This window comes from Heliangelus exortis, chromosome 3 (genome assembly GCF_036169615.1).
Source record: "Heliangelus exortis chromosome 3, bHelExo1.hap1, whole genome shotgun sequence".
NCBI classification, from domain to species: Eukaryota; Metazoa; Chordata; class Aves; order Apodiformes; family Trochilidae; genus Heliangelus; species Heliangelus exortis.
The window spans coordinates 35,475,658-35,488,790 of NC_092424.1; the positions used below are offsets into that span (position 1 = coordinate 35,475,658).

General features: G+C 37.3%; 1 protein-coding gene across 5 annotated transcripts in view; it reads left to right on the top strand.

The window, feature by feature from the left end:
- AFTPH (aftiphilin) overlaps nucleotides 1-13,133 on the top strand; it is a 48,144-nt gene that overhangs the window by 14,868 nt on the left and 20,143 nt on the right. For all 5 annotated transcript variants that reach the window (XR_011725142.1, XM_071740176.1, XM_071740175.1 and 2 more), the window contains exons 3-5: nucleotides 10,304-10,455; nucleotides 11,007-11,133; nucleotides 11,446-11,502. Coding sequence is in view for 4 of the 5 variants with exons in the window: in XM_071740176.1 (XP_071596277.1) it covers nucleotides 10,304-10,455; nucleotides 11,007-11,133; nucleotides 11,446-11,502 (336 nt within the window). In the remaining variant the exon portion in view is untranslated. The remainder of the gene's footprint in view (nucleotides 1-10,303; nucleotides 10,456-11,006; nucleotides 11,134-11,445; nucleotides 11,503-13,133) is intronic.

Below are 13,133 nucleotides of genomic sequence, written 5' to 3' on the forward strand. Positions count from 1 at the left end.
AACAATTTGAGTTTAAAATTCTCTTCAGTGCTTCTTTTCAATCATCTCATTCCCTGTGAGTTAAGAGTCTTTTAGAAGTTTGAAACAATACCAGTATTAAAGTGTGTTAGTGGTAATATGTGTCTGAAAGGTTTGGATCTTCTCTGGCAGTCAAATGAAATGAGGTAAGTCCCTCCTCCCAGGACATTTTGTAGGCTTGGTGACAGCTCTGCCTCTTTGTCTCCTACCAGTGACAGATGAAATGGATTTTCAGAAGAGGGCTGTGGCAACCAGAGCTTTGCAAGCATTAGCAAATGGAATTGGACTTTTGGGGTTCTGATTTCTTGTCACATTAAAAGATGTGAGCCTCAGCTCCTGCCACTTCCTTCTTGCTGTTTTGTACAGTGACTAACACTAAATCTCAAAGTGGCTTCAAAAGCCAAAAAAGGCTCACAAGTGAACCTGCAGGTGGATTTTTATGCCTGTGCAAAACCTTGCTCATCAAGCCAGTTTTTACATTCCACACCTGAATCTGTGGCCCCATTTCTCAAGTTGAAAGCACAAATCTATTGTTACCTTTTCTGTTGGCCATTCACCTGTAAAATTGGAGAGTGCTAACATCATTAGTGCAATTAATTTAAATTGTTCCCAGGTCCACGTGAAAGACTACTACTTGAAAGAATCTGGTAAAGAAATGGAGTGGGGAAATGATCCTAGAAAACTATCATTTTTTTTCTAGGTAATCAGGTTATTGAGGGGTAGGCTAGAGGTTTCAAACATATTTTTACTTACAATTTTTCCATAAATTTATGATGGAATTTTAGTAGGAAACACTTCTAAATGTAGATGCTTATAAAAGCAGAACCCTCAGAGGTTTTATAAATTTTCTTCCCCCTTCCCCAGGTCTGGTATAGGAAAAGATGAGAAGCCAAGTTCATTGGAAGTTCTTCAGTGATCCATCAGGAAGTCATACAGTGGTCTGGTTAGACTGTCAAGAAAGTTTTAAAATTTAAAACATTTTTTTTATTCCTTTTTTGTACTATGGCTAGTTGTGATCCACCTCCCCTGCCAATGAGGAAGTACAGCTCAAATGTTTTACATAAATAAGCTGTAGAGGAAGTTGAGCTGGAAATGTTTTCTCTGTTGCAATAGTTTCCTTGGCTTGCAATGACTGTTAGATGCTACTTTTTTTTTCCCAGTTGACTCTTAAAGCAATAGTCAATAGTTTTCAAAACTTACTTTGTATTCTCTTGTGTACTTTTAAGTTTTGGAAGAATCTACGGAAACCTTTTTATACTTAAAATGCTTTATTTAATTCTTAAATAGTAATTTTTCTTTTAATCCATTGAGCCACAGTTTAGCAAGTTGCAATTAGAAACGTTGAGATTAACTGAGTCATCATTAGCCAGCATAGAGTCACAGTACTTAGAGTACAGAATCTTAGTAAAATTAAACTTGGATCTTGATCAGCTTCCTTACTTTCACCTAAGGTGTCACTGAGGTGACAAAGCCACAAAATACAGCATTTTAAAGCATTTGCTGATCTTCTGTTTCCCATATAATAAAGCTGAGTTCTGGAGCAGTTTGAGGCAAGAGTGGAAGCACTTGCATGATAAATAAAGCTAGGAAGAGGTAAGTGAACAAAGTTTTTTATTACCCCTGCCAGAGGGGGATAGGGAAGAGTAGATCACTTGGATTAATGTGTTGCTATCAGATCTTAAAGGCACTTGCTGTAGCAACTTAAAGGGAGCAGGCTGTGCAAAGGAGAAATACTGCATGTGTTAGACATTTGAGATAGATGTGAAAATTGAGACTCTGGCTTAAGCTAAAGGTAGCCTGGGATCATTTACAAGATACTGTATACACTTAGTTCTATAATATTGAGGCTAGCAGAGTCACTGTAATGTGGTAGTGAAATTATGTTGAATGGTGCATGAACAGAAAGACTTCAATTAATTCTTTAGTTTTCAGCTTTCAGCTTTTGTATACTTAGCCAGCAGTATTACTGTTTAAATGTGGAAATGCTATATCCAGCATTTTTCATTCATACAGAATGCAGCACGAAAGTGAAGTATTTTACCAGTAGCTCAAGTTCCCTTGCCAGTGGTCTCTGTGTATTTTCCTTCCTGTTTCCTTAGTTTGTGTTTTCTGGTTGTGGAGGCAAAATTTTGTGCTTTCAGCATGTGATCTTTTCACCTGTGTCAGGAAAACTGTTTCATGGATTCCACTGTTTCAGGGATTCCCAGTTTGGAATAATTTTTAAGTAAAATTAGACTTTGCTTGATTTCATTTAATTAATCCAGTTTTTCTTAGAAAATATAGGATGTAAAAGCAGTAAGTAGAGAGGTCACAAAAATGACCTCATGATGGCGTATAGTGGTAAAAATAGGGATTTTTAAAAATAGGGAAATAGGGTAAAAATAGGGAAGTCTTTTTGCCTTCACCTTTGGTTTTAGGCTTTCTGAATCCTGCACACAATCTAAAACACAGGATTTGTAACATACTGACCCCTTGTCTTAAGTAGGGTTGTGGGGAGGGGAGAACAAAAAGGGCATGGTGTACAGTATTCAGTTAGAATTACGGGAAGAATTTGCAGTCTCATAGTTTCAAAGGCTGATAGACACAGATACTCAGTGGTATTTGAATCCATATTAATACTACCATATTCCTTAAACATTTAATGCCTCTCTTCAGATGAAAAATCTGTAATACTCAGTTTCGGTATAGCTGCGTATTTCTTTTTTAAATAATAGACTCGTATCACAGAATGGTTTGGGTTGGAAGGGACCTTAATGATCATCTATTTCCAACACCCCTGCGTGGGCAGGAATGCCTGCCACTAGGCCAGGTTGCTCAAGGCCCCATCCAACCTGGCCTTGAATATTTCCAGGCATGAGGCATCCACAGCTTCCTTGGGCAACCTGTGCCAGTGTCTCATCACCCTCACACTAAAGATTTTCTTCCTAGTGTCGAACTTCAATCTCCCCTCTGCCAGCTTTAAACCATTACACCTTGTCCTGTCACTACACAGCCTTATAAAAAGTCCCTCCAGCTTTCCTGCTGGTACTTACTTCAGGTACTGGTATGAGGTCTTCCTGCAGCCTTCTTTTCTCCAGGCCTCTGTGTTCACTAAAACTCATTTAGGATGTCATAGTGGGGGAACTGGTTGATGTAACAAGTTCTGAGCAAACCTGCACTGTGCCCTATGCATTGATCCCCTTTATGTGGTCACATAACACGCTACGAAGTTACATTTACAAAGAATATAAGGCTCCTAGCACTGCTGGCTCTGTGAGATAGTGTTGAACATCAGTCAGCTGGGGGGTTACTCTGCTGTATTGTCCATTAAGAATATGCATAGGACTTAGGGGGCAAAGCATAAGAACAGTTACTACCTATGGTAATCATGTGGGTGGGTTATAGGTCTGTGCCTAGCTGTGTTCAGGGAGTGTAGGCATCTCTAGAGGAGGGGAAGGAGATGAGTAATGGCTTGGTTAGAAAGGCAAAACTCTTGCCTAATTTATCTGAGAAGGGAAGGAAGGGAAACTTTGAATAGCCCTCCAAGTGGCTTTTAACGTTGTTTGCTTATTGGAGAGGCTGTGCTCTACCTCTTCAGATGAATCAGACAGTGTGAGTGATAAACTTGTGGCTTAGTAGCTGTACATATCAAGACAAAGAAAACCTTGGGTCACGGTCACTTGAAGAGTGCTTTGTCTTGGGCAACCACTGAAGTAATTTACTTGGAAAAAATAATTATGACTGTAAAGACTTTAACCCAGTTCACTTAGATAAATTAAGGTAATGTTGTCTAAATTAAGTTCAGACAGTTGGGTAACAACTTGCAGTGTAAATATGTCTGTCTGCAAAGAGATTCTTTTTTGGTTTTTGTTTGTTTGGGGTTTTTTTGTTGTTGTTAAGTCCATAGCACAGTTTTTAAATACTTGCAGCAGGATAACAGTAGAAAACAGACCACTAAAAGTAGCCCATAATTGATGACAAATCTTACAAAAAAAGGAAGTAGTTGGAGAAGGGCTTGTTTTAGCATTTGTGTTTCTGTGTAATAGAACAAAATTATTTTCCTTTTTGTACACATATATTTCATTTACTTCCTTTCAGAGTCTGACTTAAAAGTGTAATGCAACACCACTAGCTCATAATAGCATGACTGACTGAAATGGGAATTAAGTCTTACATAGTTTAGATAAATAACTGTTAAACTTCACTTTGTCCACATAGAAGATGCAAGGCTTGAAACATTTTTCAACTGAGGGAGAATAAATGTGCCAGCCTTCCAGGAAGACAGAGGGAGACAACTTCATATTTCTACACTGGAGCTCCCTGTGGTTTGTCAATCTCATATCAAGCAGAGAAAAGACAAAAAAAATCTTGTTCTTTTTTCTCAAGCCACTAAATTTTCAGATCTGCTTTGCAGCTGAACTCACCATCTTTATAGTTACCCCTTTAAAATGTTGTGGGGGATATTTGGAACTTCTTAATTCTTTATATTGCTGCAAAAGCTTTTGCTCTTTCATGCTAATTGTTGAGTATTTTTAGCTCTTGTGGCATCTAACTTGATGGCATAACTACAGAGCATCCTCTTGCTGGATTATAAATTTCAGTTTAGGACCAGTGTTTCCATTATAACTTACCTATTTTAATTATAAATTAAAAATAAAACAACTCACTTTTTTACCTCTAAGACATTTAAGTCACCATCTTAAACATAACTTTGGGAGGGGGAGAAAAGCCATCACATTTGGATCACAAGATGTTGAACTATTGTGCTTTGTAAGCTTTGCATCTCATCTTTACTTAGGAGGTTTTTTTGCCTGCATCTCTTCTGGGAAGGTGCCCTGCTCTGTTTGCCAACCAGAGCCTGCACATCAGAGAAAGAAATTAATTATTGCTATAGGGAAGGCAAACTGATTGTTAGTTTTACCAGTCTATAGAGTTTCCCAAAGAAAAAACTGCTTACATTTAACTAAGAACTTTGCGATTTTATTTATGTACATTTAATTAACTGTTCAGATTTTTTCCTTCTTTTTTGATCCTGAAAGATTTTGAGACCCACTGTTCCCAATGCTGAGTTTCATCCATTGAAATCAGTTTCCCAGCTCCCTTATGTTAACTTTGTTATTTAGTTTAGATATTAAAAAAAAGCCAAAGCACACAAAACCACCTCAAAAAAACCAAAAAAACCAAACAAAAACAAAACAAAAAATGAAAAAAACAAACCAAAAAATGAAAAAAACAAATCCCCCCACACACCCATGTGGTGAAGGTACATGAACATATGATGACATACAAAGATGTTGCTGGAAAATATGATTTGGTTGCTAGAAAACATAGCAGAGGGCATTTCTGACTTAACTTTTGTTAAAATGGTGGTAAATACTTGTGATAGGTACTCGCCAGGGCAGTGGGTTTGTGCTTTAAAATAAATAGATAAAATTTGTCTTTAGTCATTTCCTTTTCTTGGCTTCTGGCCACTGAGCTTTGTTCTTGGTGTTTTTTGAGAGACTTCTCTCAGCTTCACAATTCTGACTAGAAGCTGGTTATGTCCATATGGACTTTATTCCTTTCCCAAATTATACATTTAGCAGCTTGAGAGAGAGCATTCATATGCTCATTTTTCTTAAGTTTTTCTGTCAGATAAGATACGAATATCTAAATATTCTCAATAATTTGACTGTTATACTAATTTTATTAACTCTTAGGTCTTCCAGTTCTGTGTTCAGTAGACACAAGCAACTTGAGTGCTGCTTCCTTTGTAGTCCCTTTTCCTGGAAGCAGTGAAAAGGAAGGCAAAAGGTGACTTCTGCTTTCCACTCCCTCCTTTCTTAAAAGCCCCCTGAAGGTTGCCAGAGCAGAGGTGCTGCAGGATGTCATCAAGAGGAGAATGGGGGAACCAAGAGCTCGCAGTGAGGGATGGAGCTGTCCCTGATGAAAAGTGAGGTGGAAGGAAAGACAAGATGTCATTCTACTCTTGAGCTTTCAGTGTAAGGTCTCTGGATGAGCTTTTCAGTCTGCCCTGCTGCTCAGGTGTGATTGGGATCATGGAGCAAGAAGTCTTTCTTTTCCCTGCCTTGCACACAGAGCTCCCTGAGACTTCACCCAGAGAAGCTTTACAGCAGTGGTATGATGAAAACTTCAGTTTGTATTAACTATTTCTGTAGTGTAGCCCAAGTATGAGGTATTTATGGCAAGTTGTATCATCTCCTCTTCAATGCTTTGAAGAGAGGCACTGACCTGTCACTGCTGAGTTCATGTGGAGGTGGCTGGGGAGGATTTAGTGCTCTGGTTGAGCAGTGTAGATAAGCTGTGTTGGGTTTGTTGATTCTGTAGTCTTGTGGTGCAGAAGAGAAAAAACAAATTCTGTACAGCAAGTACTTTGACCTTTCAGCTCTGAGCGCTGGATCTTGCCCCCTATTTAAAGAGCCAAGGAGATAAATTCTAATCCTGTGGTTATTATCCCTTGAAAATCTGTTACATCTGTGATATTTTTGTTGTTTCAGGTGATGATTACCAGTACCTATAGTGATAATCAAAAACTTGCCCAGGAACTGTGAGGCTTTGAGTTTGCCAGTGTTTGGAGAATCATGGTTAATTTTTAGAACAGCAGCTGTAGCCTTCCTCACATCTTCAGAATGTGCCTTTAAGAACTGCTGTTCTCAAATGGCACTGAAGAACACTCAACTACCAAATATTTTTAGTAACCTGAAAAGTCAGAGTTCTTGTTTGCTTTTGTGCCTTGGTTTTCTTCAGGATCTTTCATCCTGAAGGACATGACACTTCTGTGTTTGACAGAAGTAACATTTCCTAACAGTCCACTTTGTACAAACAATAGGTTGAGATTTGTAGAAGATAGACATTTACATTAATTTCAAAATCTTGTTAGTGGCCTTTTACCTGGGGGCTGTGCCCACAGGATTTCATTTCTAATTAGAAGAACAAGTTCAGCTGCTTCCTTAGGGACGTTGCCACTGCCCAGGAGATACATGTTTGTATGCTCCTCCTTGTGTCCATTTGCAGACACAGAATTAATTAGTCTGGTTTGCTATGGAAACCATTCTTCTCTATCGTCTATAAGAGCTAAGCATTTCTGGAAATTGAGAAAGGAAGAAAAGAAGTGTAAAGAATGCTATAATTAAATTGTTCCTGAAATTTTGGCACAGTTCTTAAGCTCAGATTTGAAATGTGTGCTGGCTAAGATGCTGCTTGGTTCTTAGAGACTTTCTGTTAATTCTTTCATTACTGAAGCAAGCATATTCTGAGTCATTAGCATGTTCTGAAGCATTGATGCTTTTCAAGAAACATGATGCTTTGCAGTTTTCACCATATGATGCCTTTCTTCTGCCTCTTCATTTTCAGTGGGGATATGTGTTCCTGCTGTTTTACAGAAATGAAGTAAGCCTCAACTGTTCATGAAAGATAAGAGCAAGTGATATATTGTAAGCAAAGCTAAGTTTTAAATCTTAAATGAGCATGCTTTTGTATGCTGATTTCTTAGGCTAGAATCTGGAGTACTATTTAATTTTACTTCCTAAAAATATAGATCAGTTTCTTAGCTCTGGTCAACAAACACTGAACAGCCTACAAGTAATGTAACAAGTATTATACCTTACTATATGGCCAAAGTGATTGGGTATTAAGAGGTGATTAAAAGGGACATTGTATGCTGTAGAACATGACTCATTATGGCCTCACTGAGGTAATGAGGAAGAAAAAAAAAAGTGAGCCAGGTATGCTGTGTAATTTGAATCCTTTGATAGTGTAATAATGATAGCATTTTGACATTATGCTTTGCAAATAACAGAACCTGGTGACTGTCCCTGTCAGGCATTTCTTTCACAGGTAGCAAAGCTGAATAACTAATCTTCTAAACTGGTTCATTTTCCTGCTTTTTGCAATTAGCTGCTGGTGAGAGACAACAGGCTGAACAGAAACAGTTCCCAACTCCTCAGCCTGACACCAACACAGAGACAAGATACTCTGATAATATGGTGTTTGTCTCTGTGTTGCCTCCTGTAATATGTTTGCTCCTTGTAATATGTACATGGTCAGTGGTTTGCTTAATTGAGACAAAAGATGAGGCAAATTTTCAGATAAAAATTAAGAAGTGTTGTAGATAACTTAAAATTGTGAAGCAGCTATTCTGGTGCATAAAGGTTTGTCCAAACTGTTTTGGTTGTTCTAATTAAAATGCATATCTTCCACCTACCAGACTTGCTTCTCTGAACCTTAAGTCATTTTGATTTTAGCATAAAACCTCTGAGGTTTGTGCTTGTAGATTCAGCATTGCTGCTGGAATATGCTGCATCTCCACAGGAGGGCTCTGCTGGCATAGTTATGCTAGAACACACTGTGGGATGCTGCTGGGGTTTTTTGCCTAATCAGTTTATTTTCTACTTCCCCAATAGAAAAGCTGGATGAGCATGGGAAAGGTGGCTGTTGAGGAGCTCCCCTGTAGACAAATGGAAGTGCTCCTTTTGAGTGCATCACCTTCCCCTAGCAAGAAGACAGTTGAGTGCTGGTGTTACAAACAAGTGCATTGGGAAAAGACTTTAATTTCATTTTTAAGAGCATGCCTTACAATTGGTACTTTTTAATAAATGTTAAGATATTGCCAGTTGCCTGTTTTTAAGGGACTGAAGTGTGTGGGGGGGAATGTTCCGTGTCAGTGGTACAGCTGATGTCTGAGAGGATTCACAGAGCTATAATGAAATTTGAAAATCTTTATATGGAAATACCACTGAGAGAAAAGAGAGAATGGTTTAGGAAAGAACTTAGAAAGAAGTAAGCATACTATGCTTGTAAAAAAAGGAAAAGTGTTTGTTTGTTTGCTTGTTTTGTGGGGATGGGAGGTTGGTTGAGGATTTTTTGGTTTTAATAGTAAATCCCTTTGCCAATGCCCAAGTGGCAAGAATCAGAGTATTCTCCCACGCATGCTGTGGAGCTAAAATGCCTGGAAACCATTAGTACCAATTTGTGCTGCTAATATTGCTGAGACTTATCCAACAACAGTGGCACTGGTAGAGAGAAAAGTAGGAGACCATTTGCTGTATCATGAAACTTAAGAACCCAGTCTGCCTTCCTCAGATGCTGAAATATCCTTTCTCCCAAGGGATGCTGAAGTGATGGTGACATCAAGGCACGGTTGCAACTACTGTGACAAGCAGGAAATCCTGCCTTGTCTCTCAAAAAACCATGAGATATAGATCCATAGTCCTGCAAAACTTTTGAATATTTATATTCACATACTCTTGGTGTGAGTTTATAACATAAGGCAGCAGAAAGAAGGTCAGATGAAAGTAACATAGATAAAGTGGTTGTGCAAACCATGCTGCTATCTAGCTGGCTTCTTATTCAACTAAAATAAAACTTGGCAGGGACTTGTTGTTTTCCAAGTTATTTGGTTTGGAAAGAAACATTCCCAAGGTTGGCTTTTAACCCTTGCAGGATCGGGCCATTCAGCATCAACTGAATCATGAATAGAAGGAAAGGGAAGTTGTTTGGAGGAAAATAATTCTTCTGTTAAATTAAACAAACTCTGCACACACTTATTTTGGGGACAAGGAATTAAGGCATTAATTATTCTTTTTTTCATTAGTTCTTTGGCCTAGAGAAGTACCAAACAAATCTTACAAATACTTCTTGACAAACAATATATTAAGTGCTTTAATCTTGGCTTTTCTGCATTATACCTGAACCTGGGGTTTTTAGTTTTCATACATCTGGGTCATTGATACTAAACTTTTTTTTTTTCAGAAGTATGCAGTCTGTGGACTAGAAATAGTTTTTCTTACTATTTTTGAACCATGAGCATGTTGCATAGGCTGTTTTGTGAGACCTTTAACTGCATGCAACTTATGAGAAGTGAGGCTGTCAAATGAATCAACATGATGTCTCATTAATGATCATGAAGTGCATGATCATTAAGTGAAATGACACTGTTCAGTGTCAAGCTTGCTGAAAATAATGCATTCAGTAAAACCCATAACGTGTAGATTTAGAGACTTTAACACATCTTAAGTAAATATAATGTAGGGCTTGCTGCTCATATTGTCTGCTAATTTAGAACAAAGAGGGACTCTTTCTGGACTTTCCTGTAAGAATTAATTTTGCAGAGGACAAGATCCTTAGTGTTTCTTAGTAGGTAGCAGCCTGTATTTGGTTCTTATAAAAAGTCTTGTGGTCCTCTGGACAGTTACAGGTTTTGTGGCAGGTGAAACTTTGTATGAACTACATGTTGTTTTCCATCCTATTTTTATAATTTTAAAGCAGTTAGCAAAACTTGCCATAAATATTTTTCTTTTTGATATAGACAACATTGCTAAGTCGTCTGGAACGAGTATTTGAAGTCTGTTTTCCTTCCATGCCTGTTCTTGAAGTTGAAGAAGGAGTAAGTTCCTTGAATCATCTGTTGGAAGCAGGTGAAAAGCAGATGACAACTGAGGAGACTTTAGCAAATACTGGGTAAGAAGCCACAAATGCAGCAAACTTTAAATGAAGTAGAGATGACGTTTTTTTGGGAAACTTAAAACTCATCCTTGGGAACTTAAAACAGGAATAATTAAAAAGTAATTGTTTGCTTCAAGTATTTTGAAAAACTCCTCAGTAAAAATTAGTTACCTAGCAGAATGCTTGTTTTTAATGACCACATGTATCAGGAGTATTTCACTTAGTGTATCAACTTAGTCAGCAGTGTATTATCTTTTAAGTGATGTCTCTGAGTTAATCAGAGTGTGTCTTATTAGTTACACTTGCTATAAATTGCTGTATTGATTCATGTGACAATGAAGCCCAAGTAGGCCTTATCCTGTCTAGTGTGGACATCATTTTCCAATTATAAGTTTGAATTATAATTGTTCTGAGAACCCTGTACAATTTTAGTTCCCCTGGGTGTTGTGCTTGGGCGTAAACTTAATTGGAATGTATAAGTCACTCATATTAAAAACTAGAATAAATACTCAGGGCTGCTAAGCTGTTATTCCTGTTGATAACTTGATTTATGATGGATTTTGTAGGGAAGTGATGGACATGTGGACAGAGCTGCAGGATATCCATGATGCATATGGACTGAGATACCAGTGGGGTGGCTCCCACAGCAACAAAAAGCTTTTGTGCTCCTTGGGAATCGACACAAGAAATATTGTGAGTCTGTCAATAAAACCTGCTTTCTAAAGAATGGAGGTGCTTTAAAGGTAGAATCAGGTGGTATCTTTTTGTTTGAATGCTTGTCTCTGAACTACATAGCTGTGCTCAGCTCAGCTCTTCATGACAGACTGTTTGACAACTTTTTATAAGCCCTATTAATATTAAAAGTTGTGTTAGTTTTTATTCATTGTGTTATATTTAACATTGTATTTACTGATACTAATTTTATACAAAATAGATAATACTGAAAAAATACTGTCATTGCTGTCACAGAAACTCTTAAGCAAATTTTTTTTGTTGTTTTATCAGCTCTTTACAGGCAACAAGAAACAGCCTGTTATAGTACCCATGTATGCAGCAGGACTGGTAAGCTCTTTTTAGTATTATCCTACAACTTTATATAATGAAATACATTAAATGACCTCAAACACCAGGCATGCTTAAAGGTATTTTTGCAAGTACAGTTGTGGCTTAGGCATCAGTAGAAATATTAGAAAAGAATCATCAAGTATACAATTTTCATTATACGTGGAAAAAGGTTGGGGTTTTTTAATTAAAAAAGTATTGATTTACTCATTTTATATAGCAAATTATTTAATAAGGTAGGCTAGCCAGTCTAAGCTCAGTTTGTATCATTTTCTTAAAAAATGAAAAAAAATGAGGTAATGTATTACTGTGCATGCAGCAATAAAAAGTAGAAAATTAATAGAAACATCCACTTGCATTAGGAGTTGTGGGAAAGAAGCCCTAGTACAAAGAGCAGATGCATCAAAGGAAGGTTAAGAACTGCCACATAGTTGCCATATTCCATGAAATGCGTGTAGGAAGTTTTTTCAGCTCTCTTGAGCATTCTTCTTTGTGCAAGTGTTTCTCTGACAGACACCTATTAATTACTTGACTGCATTTCAATACTCCTAGGTCAATAGAGATGCTTGGTAATGCTTTGCAGTGTTATTGTCATATTAATAAAGGACTTGCATATATGTAATAGGTTATTTGTGCATACAAAAATCATTGTGTAACCAGTATTCTTTTGTTGCCCCGAGTGCTAGACAAAAATAGCAAGCATAATTTAGATTCCTGTAGATTGAGGGGAAACTCAAGTAACCTTAGTGCAGTAAGATGAACTTTTTTCACTTAAGCCAATATTCTGTAGTAACTGTTTGGCACTTCAGGCTCTCTGTGATGTCTGTGGTAGTAAAAACATTCAGAAGAACAGATTTGCTGGCTTTGCTAGTCTGAGTGGAACAAATATATTCTTTTGGGGGTAAACCTATATATAGACACACATACAAACATACACTGTTATATTGTCATCCAGAAATTGAATATAAAAGGAGTGTGTTTTTCTTTGGTGTATAGTAAGCTTATTTAAGCTGCAGGTCAATCTTGTAGAGTGACTTCTACAGTCATTTTCTAGAGATGTTTTCTGATGCATCAGGGTCAGTTTGTGCATTTCTTTGGTTGTAAGCATGGTATTCTGATACAGACAGATGAAACATCTCATAGCAACTGCTGTTCTCTTCCTGTAATGTATTTGTGAGCACAGTTGTGTTTATGCATCATATGCAGTAATTTTTTGCAAGAGATTATTGTTGCTGATAAACTATCACCTAAATTTTTTTGTGCACACAATAAGCAGTATAGAGATGATGGCAGGAGTGAAGTGGCTTGCTGTTTTTTGTTGCCTCACTTCTTAGTATTTTTCTGCTATCTAAAATAATTTATTTAACTGATGGTTAAATGCTAAGCTTCCCTAAAACAGTGAAAAAACATTTTTGGGACAGCTGACCTTGGTGGCTTACTTCCTGAAATTATTTTAAAATACACAAGTTGCACATTTAGTGTGTTTATTTGAGGGTTTCTTTTTTCATACCTGATTGTTCTGAGGTGATTTTCATGTGTCTGTGCAAACTTGTGTATTTCTGTACATCTCTTTTTCACCTTCAGTTTAATGAAGAACACTAGAGATTTCAGGCATACTTCATAGTACTGTC